General features: G+C 36.2%; 1 protein-coding gene and 1 long non-coding RNA gene across 5 annotated transcripts in view; both read left to right on the top strand.

Moving 5' to 3' along the window:
• LOC127835416 (opioid growth factor receptor-like protein 1) overlaps window positions 1-27,401 on the top strand; it is a 39,365-nt gene that overhangs the window by 3,136 nt on the left and 8,828 nt on the right. Inside the window, exons 1-5 of one of the 4 annotated variants that reach the window (XM_052361845.1) lie at window positions 13,490-15,449; window positions 18,854-19,171; window positions 19,444-19,519; window positions 22,125-22,200; window positions 25,648-25,717. In XM_052361845.1, coding sequence (XP_052217805.1) covers window positions 15,411-15,449; window positions 18,854-19,171; window positions 19,444-19,519; window positions 22,125-22,200; window positions 25,648-25,717 — 579 coding nt within the window. In that variant the 5' untranslated portion in view covers window positions 13,490-15,410. Of the gene's footprint in view, window positions 1-13,489; window positions 15,450-18,430; window positions 19,172-19,443; window positions 19,520-22,124; window positions 22,201-25,647; window positions 25,718-27,401 lie in introns of those variants that run through there. The other 3 variants (XM_052361868.1, XM_052361851.1, XM_052361859.1) reach the window with 3 other exon arrangements.
• On the top strand, window positions 7,808-11,331 carry LOC127835530 (uncharacterized). The gene is made up of 2 exons (XR_008028550.1): window positions 7,808-8,088; window positions 8,462-11,331. It is a non-coding gene; the product is annotated as an uncharacterized LOC127835530 (long non-coding RNA).

The raw sequence follows: 27,401 nt of genomic DNA, 5'->3' as shown, positions 1-27,401 counted from the left end.
ATTCTGAAATATTCATTTGAAATAGTACGATGACATATCTTAAGCTTAAAATTCTGAAATACTCATTTGAAATAGTACGATGGTATATCTTAAGCTTAAAATTCTGAAATATTCATTTGAAATAGTACGATGACATATCTTAAGCTTAAAATTCTGAAATACTCATTTGAAATAGTACGATGGCATATCTTAAGCTTAAAATTCTGAAACATTCATTTGAAATAGTACGATGGCATTTCATTTTCTTATATATAATGCGCTTATAATTGTCAGTGTTTTCGAATCAAAAAGACTAAACCTGTGAAACTGTTATGTTCAATAAACAAGTTATTTTTTTAAATATAAAGTATATTATCATTTTAGTAAGGAAGACCCTTTTCTAAACGTATTAAAATTGTTTTCTTGAAGTCATAAAAGTAAGATTACTCTTTAAGTCTTCGACTATTTAAGTCCCGGTCATAGCTATATATATGGGACAGAATCGTAAGAAAACGTGTTTTATTGAGGATATCACTGAAAATCCGGTTGAAATCGGTTGAACACAAACAATATAGCGATTTTTATTTTGGGGTCGAGTACGGTAAAGTACGAAAACGACCCAATTAATATTCATGATTCGACACGTTAATTCAAACCTAAACAAACAAAATTGCGGATACGGGCGAATTTAGCGGAGAGAATATAAGAACAAATGCAAATACATCTGTTACAGACGGAAACTGAGATGCAACGCTACGTTTTTGCTTAATCTATGTATTTATCTTCCATATGTTAAAAATGTTCTATCCTTCTATGAAGATGTTATGGAAAAGTCATTCCATTTTAACATGGAGCAAATAGTTAAGATCCCAACTAGAGGCCATAACATACTTGACCTATTTTTTACAAATCAGCCATCACATGCCAATTAGATTCAATCTCTACCAAGCCTTGCCACCTCAGATCATGATATTATTTTTCATGAAATGAACCAAAACAGGGACCGCCATATCCAACCTAGGCGTTTGATCAAAATCTATAAGAAGACTAACCCTGACTTAGCTTGGAACTCTTGTAAGGACACACCAAATGAGTCCTGCTCCAAAAATATTCCTTCCAAAATGTCTAAGCCCGAGGCTGACATGCCATGGCTTACTCCCCGCATAACTAGGCTTATCCACAAGCGTGATAAGCTTTACCATGAGACGAAACAGTCGCTAAAAAGACCGTAAAAATACGTTCAAACTTCTCAAGCCATCTATACAGAAACAATCAGGGCCCAATATTGGTCTTACAAGGAATCTGTCATATTTGACCATGACTCTAAACCTGGGAGCAACAGAAGGTTTTACAGCTTCATAAAGCACAATCAAATGGAAAATGTAGGTAAAATCCCCATTAAATCAGATGGTGTAACCCATACTGATCCATTCAACAAAGCTAATATCCTTAATAAACAGTTTGAGTCAGTATTCCCCCCCCCCGAAAAAAAAAACCCACTAAGCTTAAAGCAAATATGCTCTAGAATACTGTCATCCCCGGTCTCTTAGATGGACAAAATAGAAGCCACCACAGCAGATGTGGATAAATTGCTTGCAGGTCTATCCCACCATAAAGCTTCTGGACCAGACGAAATATCAACACGCAACCCCAAAGAGCTCCACTTTGAAATTGCCCATATCCTCTCCCACATTTTCAGACTGTCCATTTAAACTGGTATAGTACCCAATGATTGGAAGAAAGCAACTGTGTTCCCAGTATTTAAAAAAGGTCAAAAATCGAAAACGTGCAATGACAGACCTATCTCACTTACTTGCATAGCATCCAAACTCCTTGTAGTCTCTAACCTCATGACCTACTTTGATAAGCACCAGCTCCTTAGTCAGTACCAACATTGCTCCAGGTCAAGCCACAGTTGTGAAACAAATTAATAAATTTTACCCAGGAATTCTTCAACAACACTGAACAAGGTCAACAAACAGATGTAGTCGTCATGGATTTCTCCAAGGCTTTCTACAAGGTCGATCACATCAGGCTAAATTATTAACTCCAAAGCCTTGGAGTCGATCCCCAAACCACCCACTGGGTCAAATTTTTCCTCTCAAACCGCTCGCAGAAAGTCGCCGTTGAATGTCACGTCTTCGATGAACTGCCAGTTCTCTCTGGAGTTTCTCACGGGTGTCCTCGGGCCATGTCCTAGCCTACATAAACGACTTACCCGACTCCGTCAAATGCAACGTAAGGATGTTCGCAATGATACCATTATTTATCTTACCATTAATTCCAACTCTGACAGCCTATCCCTCCAATATGACCTCAAACATTTAGAAACCTGGAATGAAAAACTTGGTCAATGGAGTTTATCTCGGACAAATACGAAATCCTCAGAATTACTATGAAAAAGAACCCAATCATCTTCCCCTACAAACTTCACAACACTGAGTTAAAACCCACTAAAGCTGCAAAATATATAGGCGTCACCATCTCCAAAGATTTAAACTGTCAAAACAAATAGACAGTATTACTTCTAAAGCAACCACCACCCTCCGATTCATCCAACGCAATGTCACAACTGAAAATCAAAAGGTTAAAACTGCTGCATACAATACTTTCGTCCGCCCCCAACTTGACTACTGCTCTAGCGCACAGGTGGTTAGCGTGTGGCTATGATATTAATTAGTGAAATTATCATTTTGATTGATAAATAATCATATTATAACGAAATCAACTTTTCTGACAAAAACTATTTCACTATCAAATATATATATAACAAGGTATCCATCTCAAAATCACCCGTAAACGGGATGCATCGCTTTAAACAGTCATAACTTTATCAATTGTGCAGCGATTTTCACGATCTCGGTCTTATTCAACGCAGAAATGAATTTGCCTTACTGGAAATGTACATGTCTTGCAATATTTTAACAAATGCTGGGTCAACTTTTAAGAACTAACACGATACACAACTAGCATGATCTACTTAACATCGATCAGACAGGTTAAATGAATGAAATCTTCACAGAGTAAAGAGCATTTTCCCTGCAAAGTTCACGGACCTCGATACCATAATTCAATAAAACGTATGAAAAAACATTCTTACCGTGCTGGTCGTTGTATTATGCATCAAAACTTACTGTCCAGCGCCGTTTGAAACCTTTGTTTACATACATATCAACTAACCGACATTTTAAACACACGAACGATTTGATTCATTGGTCCAATGCGAAGGTGTGTCTTTACAACTGAAGATTGAATTCATTAATTATGTCTGATCGGTGTCAAGTAGGTTACGCGAGTTGTGTATCGTGTTAGTTCATAAAATTTGACCCACCATTTGTAGAAATATAACAAAATATATACATTTCTAAAAAGGAAATTCATTTCTGCGATGAATAAGACCAAGATAGTGAAAATCGCTGCACAATTGATGAAGTAATGGCTGTTCAAAGCGATGCACCCCGTTTTCGGGTGATTTTGAGTTGTATACCTTGTTATATATATATATATATATATATATATATATATATATATATATATATATATATATATATATATATATATATATATATTTGATAGTGAAATATTTTTTTTCATAAAAGTTGATTGTTCGTTATAATATGATTATTTATCATTCAAAATGATGTTTTCACTAATTAATATCATAGCCACACGCTAACCACCTGCAGTGCTCTAGCGTCTGGCATCCATGGCAGAAAACCCTTACCAACAAATAAGAAGGTGTCCAAAGGTTAGCCGCTAGATACGTCCTCAATAAGTTCAGTTACACCAGTAGTGTCACCATCATGCTACAAATATTAGTTTGGAAAACTCTCCAATATATAAGGTCATATAACTCCCGGGTCATGTTCTACAAAGTAAGTGCCCGCCCAGCAAACATTATATATTGGACCCATAAGGGCCCCATCAGGGCGTCTATATGGGTCCCAACTGGGCACCCCATATGGGGCCCACGTGGGATTTGCAACCGGGAAAAATGAGGTACCCATGTGGGCTTGCTATATGGGTAAAATATGGGTCCCTTAACTGCCATCTGGGTATAATATGGGCCCTATATGGGTCCCTTGCCTGACATCTGGGTATTATATGGGACCTATATGGGTCCCTTAACTGACATCTGAGTATAATATGGGTCCCTTGTCTGTCATCGGAGTATTACATGGGCCCGATATGGGTCCCATAACTGACATCTGGGTATAATATTGGCCCCATATGGGTCAACTTGTCTGACATCTGGGTATTATATGGGCCCTATATGGGTCCCTCGCACGACATCTGGTTGGTAAATGGGCCATATATGACATCCGGTCAATAACAAGGTTCAATATGGGTGTCTACAAAGGACATATGGGTCTCCATTGTTATCCCAACCTAAGAATGAAACTGATGTTAAAATGATAGGGATTCTATTTAGATACAACAAAAATAATAATTTTTTATGACATTTAATAAGTGAAAAAAATGTACATAACAAATGGTTACAAGCAAATCTGTCAAAGGTGTGATTCAAACATCACAACTATAAGTCACTGCAGCATTTTGTGCACACGGTCTTTGCATATACACGTACAGATGCATTAACACCACTTACAGTAAGAATGAAGACTTTTTATCAAGCATATGTCATAAATTACAATGCAACAAACACAATGGTAAACATACACGCAGACATTACACACTTAAAGATACACAGGGATTTTGACGTATATACATGTATGTTTTAAAAACGCTCACACAAATGAACTTGATCGAAGCCTTAAATGTACATGTATTTAATTGAGTCTATCATGAGATGACTTACTACTAACCGTTCAATTAGATAAATATGATGACCAACTTTGAGGATCAGTGTATAGACAAAGGTTGCCATATTATATGATAGAATCAAGACTTTTAAATCTAATTTTGCACACAAAAATGTTACTAGTATTTCCTATATCAGTCTATACGAAATATTCATAAAAGGTTGCTAACAATTAAGCCCAAAACAGCTATTTATAACTAAAAAATCAAACTTTTTAATTTTATAATTAACAAGACATTAAACCAAGTTTATGTAAGATTTTCTATGGTGATCTAGGTTTTTTTTTACCTAGATTCAAATTCGCCTTAGATATTGTTAGACTAATATTCTAATTACTTTTGCTGCTTTAAAGATATGTGAACTATGCATGTAGCCCACAGAGTCCATTGGAGCTAATGTGTTGAGTCAGTGTCGCATAGGTTAGCTGCAAAAATTCCTATGCACTATATGAACACGCAACAGTTCGGTGGTAAGTTGTAGCGATCAAAACAGTTCAAGCGCCGCACCACGCCGTCCATCCGAATGCGCCCCAGTTGTACACAAACTAATGTTGAACCCATATCGATCGCTTGTGAGAATGGTGCCGGCGCCGGCACGCTGAGCCTTCAATTACTTGGAATTACCCGAAAAGACTAGGATGATAATCTAAGCATTCAGTCCACCGAGTACATTCGAGCAAATGTGCTTAGTCATTGTCGCTTAGGTAGCGGTAAAAGTTCTGTGCACTATATGAGCACGCTACAGTTCGTTGGTCAGTTGAAGCCACTCAATACATTCCAAGTGCCGCGCCATGCTGTCCGCCGGAATGCGCTCCAGTTGGACAGGACCTAATGTTGGACCCATCTCGATCGGTTGTGAGGAAGTTGCCTGGCCCCGGCACATACATGCGCTTGGAAGTCGGTTATGGGATTTTAGGAGCCCGCCAGTAGCCGGTGTACATTTACTGGAAATAAAGAACTTTTCGGCAGAATCATATATCAAAAACATTTAAGAAAATGTCATCTCTCTAGCGACAGAGCACATTTAATCTTAAACAAACAAACTCTCTCTCTCGAAAACTGAAAGCTGTGTTTCTTCACATTGGCCTGTACAGTCTGTTAATTCGGACAAATTAAAATAAAACTCTCCAATTTTTTTACAGAAGTGTGAGGAATCGAATCACTTCCTTGGTAGATTGCAGATATATGACCTTCGACATAAGAACGATCTTTTCTGTACGAATACCAATAAGCAGCTTTTCGTTTGTCCGCCATTGCGAAGCAATGTTGAAATTTCTGATTATCGCGAAAATATGTGACATATACATTTCATAGTTCTTCTTGAATGCTCTGAGCTTTTATGAGTACATACGTACAGCTCCCAGGACCCGAAGGGTCAATAGCTGGGAGTTGGATTATTGCAACTAATACATTACAACGCTCTTACAACTGCAATTACAATGGAACAGCCCTTTAGATATTTATTTTTCTAAAAAAGAGACATGCCCAGCAAACATGCACATATGGGTCCCATATGGGCTGTTTCTGGGCAAACCCATATGGGTAAGCCCATATGGGAGTCATTTGGGACCAATATGGGCTAGCCCATATGGGAATGCCCACAAGGGTCCCATATAGGTCCCATATGATTGCGCTATCGGGAAAAATATGTAAACTTGTATTTATTTGATAAAAAACTCATTTCTTAAAACGTATGTAGGACTAACATGATCTAAACTGCTAATATTCTACCCAAAAATAGAAAATCAATGCATAAGCAAATAATATGCGGCCCATATGGGTCCCATACGGGTCCCATATGGGACTCATTTGGGAGCTATATGGGCTTGCCCATGTGGGAATGGCGATAAGGGTCCCATATAGGTCCCATATTATTGCGCTATCACGAAAAAGATGTAAACTTGTATTTATTTGATTAAAAACTCATTTCTTAAAACGTATGCTGGACTAACTTGATCTAAACTGCTAATATTTTACCCAAAAATAGAAAATCAATGGATAAGCAAATAATATGCTGTCCATATAGGTCCCATATGGGTCCCATTTGTGCCGCCCAACAAAAGACAAAATCAGCTACCGGGCTGTTCCTGGGCAAACCCATATGGGTAAGCCCAAATGGGAGTCATTTGGGACCTATATGGGTTAGCCCATATGGGAATGCCCTTAAGGGTCCCATATAGGTCCCATATTATTGAGTTATCAGGAAAAAGATATAAACTTTTATTTATTTGATTAAAAACTAATTTCTTAAAACGTATGTATGATAAATTTGATCTCAACTGCTAATATTTTATCCAAAAATATCAACTCAATGCATAAGCAAATAATATGCAGCCCATATGGGTCCCATACCGGTCCCATTTTGGCCGCCCAACAAAGGACAAAATCAGCTATCGGGCTCACTTTTTTTTTTGAAAATTCTGTTTTTGATATGGCTTTGTTTTAAATAATGTATATACTATGATTAATATGAAGTTATTTTCAAGAGATAATTTCAATTTAAATAATCGCGCAGAAAAATAAAGAATTTAAATAATATGCGCATGCGCAGATGTTAATTCCGCCTCGCAAAAACATTCAAAACAAAAACACTCGAAACGGTAAGTTGTTAAATTGTGATATTATACACGTAATTATATATTTCTTTTGAAATCAGATATATATTGCTGATCACTCATTATTTATTTATCTGTTACTTCAATGAATGCCTGTGTGTTTAATAATTTAAATTGCAAATTATTAGATTTCTTCATCGCTTTGCCTTTGTCATGTATTTTCGCGACGTAAGTCGTAACGTTCGTTTGTCGCCATAGATCAATCTCTTAGTTAAACTGCTTAATTCAACTTGATTCTGCCTAAAATTCAATACAAACTATTATAGCAGACAGGCGCATGTCTGAAAAAATGGAACACTAAATTAGTAATCATGCTAATGCATGAGAATCTTACTTATCTCATACATTGATAATATTATTATTAATTTAAACGTATAATATAATGTTTTTTTTATAGGTCTTTGATTACTTGCACGCAAGCCAAGGTTGTCTGCCTGTGGACAAATTTTAATGATTATTTAAACACATATTTGCAGAATATTTAAAAAGTCTCTGTATTAAGAAATAATTAAATTCGTAATGTTTATTGTACACATTTATTTCAGAAAATAAAATATTCACCACCACCTGGTTTGCCAACATCGTCTTTATAAGGAATGTCCAGCAGTGCATGACAGAGGCCGGTCACTCCCATTAAGTCCAGCTGAAGAGCCTTCCCAGTTCATAGGACAAAGTAACTAATTTTTGTGCTTGAAACTTTAACTTAAAATAATTTCAGTTTTGGAATTACTGCTTATAAAATGATAGTTAATTACATAAATAATTAATGTAAACAGATAATCCAACTGAAAAAAAATATAAAATACACAGTCATTTAGTGATCTATAATAATACATACTTCTACTAATAAAAGAAACAAATTGAAGTTGACCGGCATTTAGGTGCAAGTTGCTATAATCAGCCCTAGCCGTACAACAGCTGTTGGGACAAATCGGGCCCGCCGCCGTTATATCGGCACACATCCGATATAATTATATAAGACCCAGCTGTGATATATATTATTGTCAACATAATTTTAGGTAAAGTTTTTTTTACTCTGTCTTCAGATGTAGTTACACAGATTTTAACGGTGTTGGAAACAATGAGAGACGAGAACAGGGAAATGAAGTGGATGCTGCAGCGGCTCTTGGCTAGGTCAGCTACTGATGACGAGCCAATGCAACTGCCAGAGAACATCAGTCTTCCAATTGGAACATTTGAGCAAATGGATGAGTTTGAAGAGCATCTTGGTGATGAAGCTACGATCCATCTTTTCTAGGACTGCTGCATAGTTCAAGCTTTTTTATCAAATATATTAAGCAATGTTGTAAATGTATTTGACAGTTCTTTCTCCATTGATCCTAAACCATTCCAGGGGTGGCGAAATCAAATGTCCGAGTTGCCCGAGTCGTACATTTGCTTGTCTGGGCAACTGATTTTTTTCAATTAAGTTGTCCGTGGACAACAAGTTTTTTTAAAGTCTGGTCCAGGTATACAAAAACAATACACTGTATTAAAGCCGTAATTAAGTTTTAAAAAACCGGATGTTGACACGCGATAACATTGTCAGTGCTATTTGCGGAGCGATCAAGCTAAAATACGGGCACTCTCCTGCGCAGTGATCTCCCTTATTCTATAAGAGACCGGGAGCATGCTGTATTTTCAACATTCGGCCTGACTGTTAGACAGTGTACAGACTGGTCTCTTTATATTTACAATCAGACGGAAATCAAAAGTATCAAACTAAGATAATCAAAACACGGTCTACCTTGTTATTTGAGACGACTTTAATGGTAAAGATGGAACATTTTGTTTGTTTTTAATCTTCAACAACAGAGCAGAAACACGAAGCTTTGAGCAGTCCACCTCCCATAAATACTAAGAAAGATTATGATACAAAATATGATCTAAGTAAACGCACCAGAACTTTAAAAAAAACTTGGCTAACAGATTTTCAATGGTTACCAGTTGATGATAATCAAATTGCTACCAGTAGCGTTGCAGAGCCTCAGTCTGATGAGGTCGACATATTGGACTAGTTTAATTTGTTAAGATTACCATGTACTTTTGTTCAACACATGTTTTAATAGCACTAGCTTTGCAAGATTAAAAGTTTGATAAAGTCTTTATATTGTTTATAATATACTGCTATAATGAATGTACCATTGAAATACAACTATAAACAAAACAAGCAAATCATACTCATTTTGATATATTCCACATTATTTTACATTAATCAATAAATGCGTTTATAATTTAAATAAACATTAACGGACAAGTATAGTTCAGCAACGGACAAGTTAAATTTCCTAAATGGTTGTCCGTGGACAAGTATAGTTTTTTTAGATTTCGCCAACCCTGCATTCCTTTAAGGCTCATCTTCTAAGAAAGCATACAATCTTTTTTATCTGGAAATGAAATGGTATATATTCCTTTGCAAAAGAAGAAACAGCATTCCAGTTTTTGAAGGTTTTAAAAGACATATATATATATCATGTGCAATTATGAAATACACTAGAATGTATGAAGATATCAAAGATAATAATATGGACTTAATCTTGAACAAGGATTTGCCATTTATTTGAGTTTTGGATTTTTTTGCAGGGTTTTTAATTTCTAGTTTTTATTTAATGCTTTCCGGTGGTTTATAGAGAAATATCAGTGAATTAAAACTGGTTCAAACAGTGAAAATTATCAGTGAGAATTATCGATAATTTTCATTGTTTACTGTGAAATGATGTCATTTTTTGACGAAATGACGTCATTATCCCAGCAAAATTCTTTAGTTAAACTCTTTAACAATGTATATAAACGGTGAAAAATGCATTAAATAAAAAGAAAATTTGTTGGATTCGGTGGATTATCGATTTTAATTAACTCGTGTTCATAGAGAATATATATTTTCTATGATCACTCGTGAATTAAAATCGATAATCCACCGGATCCAACAAATATCCTCTATATAAAATATTTTGTTTAGTCTTGCAAGTATGTTTTCTACAAATGTTCTTTGAGTACATGGTGTATTATTTGTATTTATTTTATACTTTCCGGTGGTTTATAGAGAAATATCAGTGAATTAAAACTGATAATTTCACTGTTTCAAACAATGAAAATTATCAGTGAAAATTATCGATAATTTTCACTGTTTATGTTAAATGACGTCATTTTTTGGACGAAATGACGTCATTTTCCCAACGTAATTCTTTAGTTAAACTCTTTAACAATGTATATAAACTGTGAAATAAAGCATAAAATAAAAAGAAAATTTGTTGGGTTCGGTGGATTATCGATTTTAATTCACTCGTGATCATATAAAATGTATATTTTCACTCGTGGCTGCGCCACTCGTGAAAATATTATTTTCTATGATCACTCGTGAATTAAAATCGATAATCCATCGAATCCAACAAATATCCTCTATTGGTTAGAGATTTTATATGCAAGGGTATGCTTTTGAGTAATGTGTAGTACATCAGGAAAATACTTGAAGGTATTTTGTATATGTAATATATATTTATTATCAAAATAATAGAAGTCCTTAATTCTATAGTTGTGTAACTGGTCAACATATATAATGTTATAGAAAAACGTCTTATTGTTTCAAGTTATGTCTTTATTGTTCCATGAAATAGTTTTACTGTTGGTTTGGGTTTATAGATTATGAGTTTCATTACTCCTTGCAGATAGAACATTAGATAGAAACATGTGTTTGTAAGCAACTTCATGTAAAAGCGGATAGAACATTAGATAGAAACATGTTTTCGTTAGCAACTTCATGTAAAATATTTTTGCTGATGTTACATTCAAAAAGTTAGGAATCACCATATTATTTTAGAATTCTCTGGTAGAATAGTTAACTTGGGATCCTCCTGCTATGTATGTATGTATCCATGTATATGTGTGTAATACTTTATGTGAATAAAAGTTGAGAGTACTTTAATAAATTGTTAAGTCTTTTAACAAAAACCTTGTATTTCTTGCAGGATAATGCTATTTAGCTCTTGAACCCTTTGATATCGCTCTGTTCCAGCAAGAAGAAATAGATAAAACATTAAAAAAATGAAATTGGAAGTACATGTACAAGAATCTTTTGTCTTATGTTCAATTTGAACACAGTATTTCATGTTTGCAGCCTACATATTATTTCTAACATGACCTGAATTTCCATTAATGCGTTGTCCAAAATTTTACAGGCTCTGTGTACCCATATTGAATACAATGCTACCAGTTTGTAGCCCATATTTAGTACAATGCTGCCCGTATGTAGCCCATATTGAGTAAAAGGGCTACCCGTATGTAGCCAATATTGAGTAAAAGGGCTGCCTGTATGTAGCCCATATTGAGTAAAAGGGATGCCCATGTTGGACCTATATGGGTCCCATGTGGGCAACTATATGGGCCCCATGTGGGCTGCCAACATGGGACCCAGATGGGTAGTGCAACCGGGCTCCACATGGGTCCTATCTGGGCTTCCCCATATACTTTCATGGGGCAGCCCAGATGGGACCCATGTGGAGCCCGGTTGCACTTCCCATCTGGGTCCCATGTTGGCAGCCCACATGGGGCCCATATAGGTGCCCACATGGGACCCATATGGGTCCCATATATATTGTTTGCTGGGTGGTGCCAGAAATTCGTTAGAAAACATATAGGCCTACTGTATGTAAATTCGTTCATAAAGCTTTCTTTTTTCGCAATTTCACTGCCAATTTTCTCCAACAGACATCTAGTCCATATAAACGGACTCCCAGAGCCTTTGATAATATTTGCTATGGCGGCTCTCAGCCTAAGCTAAGAGTTGAATTATTGCAACTAACAGACATACAACTTCCAAGAACCGTTAGAAAGAGCGCCCAGACAGAACTTTCGCGCGCAAACATGTTTTTTTTTATAAACTTGTGTTTTTTTAAATGTCGATTTCATTATATAATATTATCATAACATACCTCTTTTAATGCAATCGAGGCGCCAGAAAAAGCTATTTATATTTTTTTTAAAGACAATCCATCTTTCATTAAACACATGCTTAATTACGTCCCTTACAGTACTGTAACGTGTAATATGGGTCCTAAATGGGCACATATGGACAAGCCCATATACATTTGGGTAGTTCAATTGGACATATAAAGTACATGGGTCCCATATGGGTTCTGTATGGGCAAACCCATATGGGCTTGCCCGGATTTAGCCCATATGGGACCCATATATGCATGTTTGCTGGGCGGACTGTTGCAGTCGATCAATATCATCTAATCTCCATTAGAAATATGAATTATCTCATCCCTCATTCCCAAACTCAGTACCATTCTAACTCTTACTTCCCTAGGACCATAAGACTCTGGAATACTCTACCAACCTATGTCAAATCCAGCCCCAGCCTCGATATCTTCGCAGAGAGGCTGGCGGTGGTCAACATGTAATCTATCTGTTGTCCTATTTTAACTGTGAAATACTGTTTTAAGCTTTTACTTTTTAACTTACTAAATTTTCTATTTAACAACTGTTTCTCTGACAGCGGCGCCCAGTGATAATCGGTAATCGATTGTTGGGACGTAAACATGTAGATGTAGATGTTTAGCGAAATCTTGATATAGATGTAAGTTGCATAACTCGCGACGCTGCAATGATTTTCGCCTATTGCATGTATTTATGATCATTTATATTTTATGTTATCGATTCAAAACCGATTTTGACCAGGTTTTCGATGTCAACTTCGATCAAAAATATATTTCAATGAATTTCTGTAAAGTTAAAATCTCGCTTTACGAATTATATGCAAAACAACGATCTATTCCGCGAACTGAGACTTTAAAAGATGCAAGCTAAATAACTGCTATTCTGTTTGCACCACACTGTTTACACACGCATACAATCATTGTACATTTCACGATGTTCAATTAACAACAATGCCATTTTTTGCAATAACTTTCTTTGTAACCTAATTTTCACAGCAGTTTAATCTTATTACGGTTTCGAGTGGTTTTAGCGCATATACTAAAATCTGATAAAGACATACTTATGTGTAACCTCGTGAAATAACATCTAGTTATCTCCCTTCGTTCTTTCGATTCGGTTTGTTACTGAATTTTTTACTTGTTTTGATTTTTGAATGAACGAAGCTTACTGTCTATTTGATGGATTTTAAGTGTTTCAAATGCCACTGATTTATTTGGAAATGCCTATATAAGCACATCAGTTTTTGTAGATGTTCAATATTAAACGATTAAAAAAAACGATATATCTAAGTCAATACTGTCGTAATTGCTCAATAACAAAAGCAATAAGGCCGCTTGTGTTGAGGCCATTTTTCTTAATATTGACAAAAATATGAACATTATTACACTGTAGCTCCAATATAACGCGGATGACTGGGTCCAAGCCACGCAACAGCGTTATAAACGGACAACGTTATAAGTTTTGAGCTTATTTATTTAAGGGGCTATAAAATCAGGTAAAGTATAGCCTATAATATAGGTCCTGTGTATCGTCATGCTGTGATGTCATCCGCAAATACATGCATGTAAACCGAATCGAACGATAACAGTATAACTACCGCTTTTCTAATGTGCACATTTATCCGATAATCCAATATAATTACATCACTTACGAAAAAATAATGTTTAACATTTATGACAAGAAATATGTTTACGAACTTCGTAAACAAATTCATATGCCTACGCCATTTTTCAGAAAAATGAGTACAGTGCATTATGGGACACAGCTTTCATTGGACTAGCGAATTTTAATTTAGATTGAATGCAATACGATACATGTACAAAGAAATGTTTTATTGCGTCATACCCAGCATGTAAAAAAACGTGCTTTCCGTGGACTTTCTGATAACGGGCAAAAATTTTAGTGCATCTCTGTTAACTATTACACTGCGTTAGCATGTAAATAAATAGTCAGGATTTTAACATTTATTATTCGTATACGTACTGAAACATTAAACACACACAAAGATATTTTTATTTATCAAGCATGTGTAGCATATAATAAACGATAACACACTTACACAGCCATAGTTTATACAATGAAATACAATTCACGATAAATACAAAACATAAACAGGTAATCGTTTTAAATAACTTTAATTTGATAATTATTCCGCTTGCACTTGCCTTATTGAAATTAGCGCATTGAACCGCTCTAATAGGGAATACATGTAATAAACACCGACTCACGAGTTTTCACACCTTTATTGACATTACAAAACAGATTAACACCAATTAGCTGTCGAGTGTCGTTTAACCTCTAATCGTTTAAAATCAGTTAAACGGACGGATAAAGCAATCAAGCTGTGATCGCCGGCTTCTTTGAATTTATGAAAATACATGAAGTTGCTTAACATGGATTTGAATCAGAAATGAAAGGTTGGAGAAAAAACGGGATCCAAGGACCCCCCGCGTTATATTGGACACAGCGTTATAACAGACCGCACTATATTGGAGTTACAGTGTAGTTTGAAAAAAAGCCCGCAATGACCAATTTAGCGTTACCATTCCTGGGTATGTTTCAGTATATTCTATGTACAAGGGGTACATTGTAGTATACTTAAGTGAACCTAGGGAACATTTAAGTAGTACCCTAGCCAGTGCCCCAGATAAGCTGTGTATCTGCATCTTTCACCCTATTTAAATGTGTACAAACGCAAAGAAATACAATATCATGCATATTGAAAACGCAACCAATTTGACTTTTCCGCAATTTCGTCAAATTTAATGCGTACAATACAATAGCTGTGATCAAAAATGCTTTGCTTATTTTGGGTAGTTTCTCTTTGGAATTATTATCATAATGCGCCAACATATCATTCAGCAAGCGCGTGGATGATGGAGTAGGAAAACAGTCAAAGTTATTCAAACGCTCTGCAGACTAGATTTAATAGTTAAATAAAGCGTCTGACCAAACAAATTTAAATTATGGACAGTTTCAAGGATTAAAGATGTTATGAAACATCAGTTTATTAAAGTTAATAATGATAGTTTATAGTTCTATTGAATCAATACCAGTATGCAGCTTCAACTGAAGCAAAGCAGAAATTATTTTAAGGTATGCATTTTTATAACTCATTTCATCCTATTTCAAGAATGAAATCTTCCTATTTTTCAAAATCAATGGGTGAAAACCCTATTTCCCATATAATTTATTATCTGGAGCTCTGCCCTAGCCGACCATGACCAATTGAGTGTCACTTACCATGTTCTGTAACTTATACCTGCAAATTAGCAGAGTTGAACAATTAATTGTTTGTGATTTCAAAATTTATTGAGGCAACTGTGCAACAACTTAATATCACTGTTTCTACTATAGGTATTAATTGAAACTTCATAATTCACCCGCTAACTATCATAAGGGGACTGTACAGGACAAGTTGCATAACTCTGGTTGGCATTTTGATGGAATTATTGCCCTTTTTTGACTTTGTAACTTTGAATATTTGGTTAAATTGTGTGTTTAGATTCACTTTTTTTCTAAATTATCGAGGCTATTGCTTCCAAACTTCAAATACCTTCATAATATCATGAGGGCACTGTACCTGGCAAGTTGATATTGACCTTTGAATGACCATATTATTAATTTTTGCTAAAATTGCCATAACTTTATTTATGATCAGATTTGATTCATACTTTGACAAAACAACCCTTACCTTACATACCACAATAGACTCCACCCCAACCATCCCCCACGCCCCACCCCAGAATCCCCCCCCCCCCTCACCAAAAAAAATATACTAGGGGACATATTGTTTTTGCCCTTTCTTTTGTTTGTTGGTTTGTTTGCGTCAGACTTTACCATTTGCCATAACTTTTGCAATATTGAAGATAGCAACTTCATATTTGTCATGCATGTGTATCTCATAGAGCTGAACATTTTGTGTGGTGAAAGATCAAAGTCATCCTTCAAGGTCAAAGGTCAAATATATCGGGGGGACATAGTGTTTCACAAACACATCTTGTTTTTTCCATTTCTTCCTTATTTTTGAAAGATCATCTAATAAATGACCACACCCCACACTAAACCCCCCCCTCTAAAATCCCCCCACAGTTACGCATGTAAAAAAAAAAACACAAATATTTATTTTTATTATTTTATTTTTGAAGACCGTCTAACCATCCCACCCAATTTTTTTTTTGCCCCCGGATCGAAAGATCAGGGTATATTGTTTTTGGCCTGTCTGTCATTGTGTCAGTCATTGTATGTGTGTGTCACAAAACTTTAACCTTGGTTAAACTTTTATAACTTTTGCAATTTTGAACTACAAGCAACTTCATATTTGGCATGCATGTGTATCTCATGGAGCTGCACATTTTGAGTGGTGAAAGCTCAAGGTCATCCTTCAAGGTCAAAGGTCAAATATCATTGTATTTTTCGTTCCTCAAACTTTAACCTTCGTTAAAGTTTGGTCATAACTTTTTGAATATCGAAGATAGCAACTTGATATTTGGCATGCATGTGTATCTCATGAAGCTGCACATTTTGAGTGGCTAAAGGTCAAGGTCATCGTTGAAGGTCAAAGGTCAAATTTATGGCTTCAAAGGGGCGCAATAGGGGGCATTGTGTTTCTGACAAACGCTTCTCTTGTTTTTTATTTTTGAAAGATATTATGTAATAAATGACCACACCCCCACACTAAACACCTCTCTCCACCCTTCCCCGCTTTTTATGCCCCCTGCAGGGTGGCATAAAGTAGTTAAACTGTTCGTCAGTCAGTCTGTTTGTCTGTCCAAAAAAACTTTAACATTGGCAATAACTTTTGCAATATTGAAGATAGCATCTTGATATTTGGCATGCATGTGTATCTCATAGAGCTGCACATTTTGAGAGGTGAAAGGTCAAGGTTATAATTCAAGGTCAAAGGTCAAAAAACCAAATCCAAGGGAAGTTATAAGCTAAAAACTTTTTATTAAAGGGAAATAATTTCTATTTATCATTTGGCTGGTTCAGATCATTTTTACAAGGGAAGTAATATTTTTTAAAGGGATGTAATCAAAAACAAAAATAAACTAGAAATGGCGCAGCAGAGGCCGACGCGTATCACCAAGCAGCATGTTTGACCCAGGGGATGCCCCAGGGTTGGTAACTGGTCCATGCAAAGTTGAGATTGACTGTATTGTCATAAGAGATGTTCATAAAAATTTTAAGTAAATCGGTGAAGAAATGAAGAAGTTAATGTAAAATAACTTTAAGAAATGAGTGAAAATCTCTGACGCGGCCCCACCCCAACCCCCATAACTTTTGACCCAGGGGTCAGATCACAATTCCAAGTAGTGCAGGGTTGCACATATGCTCATAGCTACCATGTTTGTAAGTTTCAACTGAAGGTTCTAGTGCTAATAGTGTAGGAGGAGATAGTGGCCAGGACGGACGGGATGGACGGACAGCGAATAACCACAATATCCCCACGCATTTTAAAAAGTGTGGGGATAATAAATCAAAGCAGCTCAGTAGGGGGCATTGTGTTTCTGACAAACACATCTCTTGTTTATTGAAGTACATGTAGTGAGATAGGTCCCTTCACCTTTAAAAAGAAAAATAGATAAGCAGTCTGCACTGGCTAGGCGGTGCTCTTGTTTATATTACTTTATTTGGATGGGATTATTTTCCTATAATTTTCTGGAAAGGTAGCACACTTTCAGACTAAGCCTGCAATTGCATTAGAGGCCAGTCAAGGTCAATGTATCAACAATTAAAATAAAATTATAAAACTAATTAACTTGATATGTGTTTTGGGTATTTGCTGAAATTTTGTGTGTAGCTAGCATGCATGCATACTTTGCAGACTTAGCCTGGGATTGCATTTGGTTAGTAGTAGTAAAGGCAAGGTGGTGGTCATTGTTTCTAAAACTATAACTACAGTTCCTTTTCATGAACTAAAGTGTTTATAGACGTTTTGCATTGAACTTGTGTACTCAGCTTATATGCTGACATTGTTTGAGATTGTACTGTCATTTAAATAAAAAAGAATTAATTGGTGCGGTAAAAATTGAAATCTTGATTTTTGGCCACATATTTTTTTTCTCAATTTACTGGTCTAATTGTAAATTATAACAAAAGATGTAACTTTTTCCTGTCTCCAAATAGAAATATTAAACAATTTCTGAAAAATATTACCATTCAAATATTTCTTCAAATTATGTTAGCAGCTATAAAAGTCCGGGTGACTGATAAAATGTGCATTACATTGTAGAAGCAAAAAAATAGTTGAGATCACTGCCTCGGAACAGCTCTTGTTGGATACACAATTGAATATTTTTTCCAGTAGCCCTACCCACAAAGTTTGTAATCCTTGATAACTCATAGCTTGTGCCAAAGTTATGGCTTAACTTGGCTACATATGTTACTTTCTAAAACTGGTTGCTTAAGGCACAGCTTTGGCTGCAAATGAAGCATAATCAGTGTATCCTCTTACACACACAACTCAAACCTTTGATTATGTATCATGAACTTAAAAGTATGCTGCCATGGAGAGACTATTAAAAAAATGTCTTATCAAACATAAGCCAACTCGTGCAAGCATATTAAAGGAGTCCTTCAATTTGGCTAAAAAGAAGCAATTAGAAGACAAAGAAAAAGGTTTTATTCAAACGCACACACATTTATCTGAAGCGTCTCCACAGCCTAGGTCGAAAGATGACCCGGGTAATAAAACGGCGAAACAGTCAAAAGTTTCTACACCAACAGTTACTAATAATGTTGGGGCAGCTTTTCAAATTGGTGATGTTGTAAAGACAAGTGGGCAGCCTAAAACACGGAAGGCAACAGGTCAAAGGGTAAGTCACTAAATGCGAATTATAATAATATTTGCCACTTTATAATTGGTTTGCATATCTATGTCTTGGTCTAACCAAATAATTAGCTTCCTGTAAGCATTTGCAATAAATGTCTTGATACATGTACAAGTATGGATTTATGAATTCAAGGTAAATCACCCAACCTGAAATGCCTTGTTTTGGGATAAAAATCCTTCTGGCAAGTCTCCCACATACTTATTTTGAAGACTTCACATTGCATGCTTAAAAGACAATTACATGTTTTAATTCAGGCGATAACGCCCAAATCTACAAGAACGAGGGACAATCTGGACTTCTACAGCAATTCACTGCGAGCTCAACCATCGGGTATGTCCATCTGGGTTGCATGCTAACTATGCAAACATATAAGCAATAAACCTGCTGTTGGCCTGATACTTTGAATATTGAAAGCCTCAACTTGATATTTTTAACCAGTTTTTCTGAAGGAAAAAACTGGTTATTAGATTGGCGAATGCGGGCTGGTTGACGGGCGGGCGGGCGGAACAAGCTTGTCCTGGCCATAACTATGTCGTTCATTGTCAGATTTTAAAATCATTTGGCACATTTGTTCACCATCATTGGACGGTGTGTCGCGCGAAATAATTACGTCGATATCTCCAAGGTCAAGGTCACACTTTGAGTTCAAAGGTCAAAAATGGCCATAAATGAGCTTGTCCTGGCCATAACTATGTCATTCATTGTGAGATTTTAAAATCATTTGGCACATTTGTTCACCATCATGGGACGGTGTGTCGCACGAAAGAATCACGTCAATATCTCCAATGTCAAGGTCGCCACGACTAAAACAGGCTTGGCGAAATTGCCGGTCCGCCGGTCCTGACCGGCAGATTTCAATTTGGTCCGGCAGGTTTAACAAGAATGTCGGTCCTGGTGACCGGCAAAATGTGAAATGATTGCAAACAAATCTTTTTTTTCAAGTTGAAAATTCGAAGAGCAAATCGCTAACTACATCATGAAAATGAAATCGCTCGTTGTTTTGATGTTTGCTGTAGGTTTGTTACGTACAATTAGCAAATCCAACTTGTTACACAACACCTACTTTAAACTCGTTTGCAAAATCGCCAACTGCGTTCTAACAAAAAAGATCTTGATAGCTTTTACATATTTTTCGAGTAGGATAAGGACAATAAAATATGGTATCGTGATCAACACAACCATATGCATACGCCATTTTTCATAAGTGTAAAGAGTACAGTGCATTATGGGGCAGAGCTTTCATTGGGCGAGCGAATTTAAATTTAGATTGAATGCAATACGATACATGTACAAAGAAATGTTTTTATTGCATCATATGCAGTGCCATGTAAAAAAACGTGCTTCCCGGGGACTTTCTGATACTGGTCAAAAATGAAAATGAATCTCTGTTAACAATTACACTGCGTTAGCATGTAAATAAATCGTCTTTTTTATTTAATTAATTACTAGTAAACGTTCTGAAAAATGAAATGCCTTAATCATTAAATGTCAGGTAACGTGTTTTGTACTGTGCGCAGTATATTTTAACAGCCGCTCCAAACTGCAATCATATTAAAGTAAGAATGTTTAAATCGTTTCGAATAACTTTAATTTGATAATTATTCGGCTTGCACATACGTTATTGAAATTATCGCACCGAACCGTTCTAATAGGGAATACATGTAATAAAAACTGACACGCGAATTTTTCACAACATGATTGACATTACACAACCGATTAACACCAATTAGCTGCCAGTGTAACCTCTAAGCGATTAAAATCAATTTAACGGCCGGTTGAATAAAGAGATCAAGATGTGATCGCTGCCATTTTTGAATTTTCTAGTTAAGTTGTTGTTGCTTTACGGTCCGGCTAAATTTTCTCCGGACCGGCACATTTTCTGAAATGCCTGTCCGGATGACCGGCAGATTTTTTCTAATTTCGCCATGCCTGCTAAAAATAGATTTTTTTTAAAAACAAACTTACAAAGGGGGTTAATTTTGTTTGTTCATTTCAAAAGTTCAGTTTGAGTTTTCTCCCTTTATCAGATTTTTTTTTCACAATGAAAACCTGGTTTTGTGACAATTTTGTCCCTTGTCATCTATAAACTTATGACTCCATGTGTGCTTCATTTCCTACAAAAAACAATATCACTTATATATTGTACTATTTCTGCTACTACATGTAATACTTTTACTACTAATACTACTACTGCTGCTTTTGCTATGCTACTGATACTACCATTATCACTGATATAACTGTAACTAATTCTACTACTACTACTACAGCTACTGCTACTACTTCTACTACTACTACTACTGCTGCTGCTGCTGCTGCTGCTGCTACTACTACTACTACTACTACTACTACTACTACTACTACTACTACTACTTCTACTACTACTACTACTGCTGCTGCTGCTGCTGCTGCTGCTGCTGCTGCTGCTGCTACTACTACTACTACTACTACTACTACTACTGCTACTTCTATTACTACTACTACCACTACCACTACTACTACTACTACTACTACTACTACTACTTCTACTACTACTTCTACTACTACTACTACTACTACTAATACTACTATTACAACTACTACTACTTCTACTACTACTACTACTACTACTACTACTACTACTACTACTACTGCTACTACTACTGCTGCTACTACTACTGCTACTTCTACTGCTACTTCTACTGCTACTTCTACTGCTACTGCTTCTACTGCAACTACTAGTACTACTACTGCTAGTACTACTACAACTATTACTTACATTACTTTTGTTGCATCTGCTACTATTTTCGCTTCTGCTGATTCTACCTCTTCTGCTGCCACTGCTGCAACTGTCATCACCAATGCCTCCACAACCACCATTACCGCCACTACAAATGGTAATTTTAATTGTTTTATTTGTATTATTATTATCGCTAATTTCATGTTTTACTACCTAAAGGAAAAACAATAAAAGAGATTCTCCAGTGGCGAGGTGATTACAGAAAATTGGAAAGTAACCATGGCTACATTCAATGGTATTTATTTATCAAGGCATCTTTATTCAAAAAAATGATATGTTATACCTTTCAGACTATATTATATGATGAATATACACTAAATGCATGTGATTTTCTGATTGATTTCAGGATGATTAGAACAAAATGTTTGAATGAGAATATTTTTTCATCTGACATTTGTTCATTTACATTAATGATCTTATTAAGTATATTACAGACATAAAATAAAGAACGCCAATCTCATTTAAACATGGACATGATTGTTTTTTTCACTCACCTGAGCACTGCATGCTCATGATGGACTTTTTATGCCCCCGAAGGAGGGCATATAGTGATCGGACTGTCAGTCCGTCCGTCTGTCCGTCGGTCCGTCACACTTTGCGTTTAGGTTTCGAAAAAAAGCTCATAACTTCTATGTCGCTTCAGATAGCAACTTCATATTTGGCATGCATGTGTATAGTCTGTTCATCTGTCCGTCCGTCACGTTGGTTTCGAAAAAAAAGCTCATAACTTCTATAACTTATATCAAAGCATTTATAGGGGGCATATGTCATCCTATGGTGACAGCTCTTGTTGATATTGCTTTTGGTCGATGCCTCATCCATAGTGCATTTTCAAGATTTTTGTTGTTGATGTTCAGATGAACTTGGTCAGAACATTTGTTCTATTGATATCTTTTGAGTTCGAAAATGGTCCTGGTTGGTTAAAAAACATGGCTGCCAGGGGGCGGAGCAGTTTTCCTTATGTGGCTGTAGTAATACCTGTTAACACTATTTTTTAAATCTTCATGAAACTTAGTCAGAACATTTGTTCTAAAGATATACTGGATCTGGTTAAAAGTGGTTCTGTTCTGTAAAAAAAACATGGCTATAAGGTGTGGGACATTTTTCCTTATATGGACATATTAAAACCTTGTTTACATTTTAGAAGTAACATTTTAAGTTAAATCTTAATGAAACTTAGAACACTTGTTCTCATGACCTTTTTGTCGAGTTCAAAAATTCTTGATGGTTAAAAAACATGACCGCCAGGAGACGCTTTTATATTGCTAGTATAGTGAAAACTAATTCATGCTATATGAGCGTCATTTATTGGCCAATCTGCATGAAACTTCTTCAGTACATATGTCCCAATCAAATCTCAAATGAGATGGAAACTGGGTCATGTGAGCTGAAAGACTAGGTCTCTATGTGAAGTTAAGAAAAAATCATTTATACTAAAGAAGTCACTTTTTAGGTCCAATCTGTATCAATCAGCTCACATTTTTTCAGAATAGTCTAGTTTCTTTAGGCCTCAGGTGAGCGACCTAGTGCTCATGGCTCTCTTGTTTTAATGCTGCTTAACAGGCCATTTTCACCCTATGCCATGGGGCAGAATATATATCGGCCTCATTCCCAATGCAAATCTGGTTGTTGTTTTTTCCCAATTGAAAATAAAATTCCCAATACTGACTTGCAATTAATATCTGAACAAGTTTTTTTTTCGGCCACTAATAAACGTTATCGAACAGTATTTTATGACCTTGTTTTTGTTACGAATTTTGTTTACATAGGGTTAATTTTCGTTGTATTTTTTACATGTGCATCATAAGATTGGTTAATCAATTTTTAGCAATATATCAATATTTTCATTCACCAGTCAGTTAGTTGATCATGTGCTCTGAATTTTTAGCTCACCTGACATGGTGAGCTTTTGTGATCGCCTTTTGTCCGTTGTGCGTTGTTCGTCGTGCGGCGTCAACATTTGCCTTGTGAACACTTCAGAGGCCACATTTATTGTCCGATCTTCATGAAACTTGGTCAGAACATTTGTCTCATTGATACCTCGACTGAGTTTGAAACTGGGTCATGCTGGGTCAAAAACTAGGTCACTAGCTAAAAAAAAACAAAAAACTTGTGAACACTGTATAAGTCATATTCGATGCCCAATCTTCATGTTACTTTGTCAACATGTTTGTCTAAATGATATGTTGGTTGAGTTTGAAAATGGTTTCGTTCCGTTGAAAAACATGGCCACCAGAGGACAGGGCAGTATTCCTTATATATCTTTAGAAAAACCTTGTGAACACTCTAGAAGTCACAATTTTTGCCCAATCATCATGAAACTTGGTCAAAACATTGGTTTCATTGATATCTCGGACGAGTTCGAAAATGGTCCAGATCGGTGAAAAAACATGGTCGCCAGGGGACGGGGCAGTTTTCTCAATATGTATATTCTGAAAACATGTGAACACTCTAGAAGTCACATTTTTGGTCCAATCTTCATGAAATTTTGTCAGAACATATGTTTTCTGGATATGACGGTTGAGTATGAAAAGGGTTCAGATCTGTAAAAAAACATGGCCGCCAGGGGGGGGGGGGTCATTTTTCATAGTTATACAGTAAAAAAAGCTTGTGAACACTCTAGAAGTCACATTTTTTGCCTAATCATTATACAAAATTTTCTAAACATTGATTTTAAAGATATCTCGGACGAGTTTGAAAATGGTCATGATGTGTGGAAAAACATGGCCGCCAGGGAGTGGGGCAGTTTTCTCTATATGTATAAAGTGAAAACATGTGAACAGTCTGTTAAAGAAAGATAACCTGTACATGCATACTTTCTAATAATTAACTCCCTTGTTAAAACCTTGTAAACACTCTAGAAGGCACATTTATTGTCTCAATGATATCTTGGACGAGTTCTAAAATGGTTACATTTGCTTCAAAAACATGGCTGCCAAGGGGCGGGGCATTTTTCCTTATATGGCTATATATGGCTATAGTAAAACCTTGTTAACACTCTAGAGGCCACATTTATTGTCAAATCTTTAGGAAACTTGGTCAGACGATTTTCCCCAATGATATCTTGGATGAGTTCAAAAATGATTCCAGTTGGTGGAAAAACATGGCCACCAAGGGGGCGTGGCATTTTTCCTTATATGGCTATAGTAAAACCCTGTTAACACTCTAGAAGCCATATTTATTGTACGATCATCATGAAACTTTGTCATAAGATTTGTCGCAATTATATCTTGGACAAGTTCGAAAATGGTTCTAGTTGCTTGAAAAACATGGCCACCAGTGGGCGGGGCATTTTTCCTTATATGGACTTATGAATCTTCATGAAACTTTGTCAGTATATTTGTTTAAATGATATCTTAGATGTGTTTGAAAATGGTTCTGGTCTGTTGAAAAACGTGGCTGCCAGGGTGTTCACTAGTCATGAAAGTTGGTAAGAACATTTTGTTCTAATGACATCTTGGGCTGCACAGAACCGTTCAGTTCCTTTGAATCTCAGGTGAGCGACTTTGGGCCTTTCAGGCCCTCTTGTTTTTTGAAAAACAGCAACAACAGTATCAACAGTTATTTTTCAATTTTAGTTAAAATTTTGCGAATCTTCCAAATTCAAAGGGACCCGGCCCCATTCCTAAAATGATGAAAAAACACTATGCTTCACTTCATGTATTACATGCTACTGATTCAGGTTGTTTCCTATCCTAGAAGGAGGAGGTGTGAACAGGTTTGCACAACCTCTGCAAGAACACGAGGCGCTGGTAGGTTATTGAACATGTGGACTGTAGAAATCCAATTAGTCTGTTGTGTACAGAGTTGTCATTAGTTGCATTGCTGTTGAATCACTGAAAATACAGAAGATATAATACGATTATGATAGTTAAAAAAACTACTTTAGTATCCTTTTTAGCTCACCTGAGCACAACGTGCTCATGGTGAGCTATTGTGATCGCCTTTTGTCCGTCGTGCGTCGTCAACATTTACCTTGTTAACACTCTAGAGGCCACATTTATTGTCCAATCTTCATGAAACTTACTCAGAACATGTGTCCCAATAATATCTTGGAAGGGTTCGAAAATGGTTCCGGTTGATTGAAAAACATGGCCGCCAGGGGGCGTGGCAGTTTTCCTTATATGGCTTTAGTAAAACCTTGTTAACACTCTAGAAGTCACATTTTTAGTCCAATCTTCATGAAACTTTGTCAGAACATGTGTCCCAATAATATCTTGGATGAGTTCGTAAATGGTCGCAGTTGGTTAAAAACATGGCCGCCAGGGGGCATGGCAGTTTTCCTTATATGGCTATAGTAAAACCTTGTTAACACTCTAGAAGTCACATTTTTAGTCCAATCTTCATGAAACTTGGTCAAAACATGTGTCCCAATAATATCTTGGACGAGTTCGAAAATGGTTCCAGTTGAATAAAAAACATGGCCGCCATGGGGCGGGGCAGTTTTCCTTATATGGCTTTTTACTACAAAACCTTGTTAACACTCTAGAAGTCACATTTATTATCCAATCTTTATGAAACTTGATCAGAACATTTGTTCAAACAATAGCTCGAGTAAGTTTGAAAATGGTTATGGTTCGTTGAAAAACATGGCCGCTGGGGGGGGGGGGGGGCAGTTGTCCTTACATGGCTTAAGTGAAAACTTGTTGACACTATATTAGCCATATTTATTGGCAAATCTTCATGAAACTTGGTCAGAACATTTGTCCCAATGAAATTTTGCCAAAGATTGAAGCTGGGTCATATAAGCTCAAAAACTAGGTCACAAGGTCAAATATAAAAAAAAACATGTTAAAAGTCACTTTTTTGGTTCAAAATAATCTTCATGAATCAGCTTGCATTTTTTTCAGAATAGTCTAGTTCCTTTGGCTTTCAGGTGAGCGCCTTAGGGCCTGATGGCCCTCTTGTTATTGAATCAGAGTGGAAACTATTTGGTCCAAACATAGTCATAAGCGTGTTGTCCACCTTTAAGGCATTAAACGGCTCGGATACAGAATTTAAGTGAGAATGCATAATAATATATAAGGAAAACGTACAAAAATGATGTACTGATGTATTTTCAATGTTAAGATACGTTGATCAAACAATGCAATATTGTTGAAAGCATTTTTAGCTCACCTGAGCACAACGTGCTCATGGTGAGCTTTTGTGATCGCCTTTTGTCCGTTATCCGTCGTGCGGCGTCAACATTTGCCTTGTTAACTCTCTAGAGGCCACATCTATTGTCCAATCTTCATGAAATTTGCACAGAAGATTGGTCTCAATGATATCTTGGATGAGTTCGAAAATGGTTACGTTTGCTTGAAAAACATGGCTGCCAAGGGACGGGGCATTTTTCCTAATATGGCTATATATGGCTATAGTAAAACCTTGTTAACACTCTAGAGACCACATTTATTGCTGAATCTTCATAAAACTTGGTCAGAAGATTTATCC

The sequence above is a fragment of the Dreissena polymorpha genome, chromosome 1, assembly GCF_020536995.1.
Source record: "Dreissena polymorpha isolate Duluth1 chromosome 1, UMN_Dpol_1.0, whole genome shotgun sequence".
Taxonomy (NCBI): Eukaryota; Metazoa; Mollusca; class Bivalvia; order Myida; family Dreissenidae; genus Dreissena; species Dreissena polymorpha.
The sequence above is the reverse complement of the archived record's forward strand: the minus strand, read 5'-3'. Positions and strand labels throughout refer to the sequence as shown.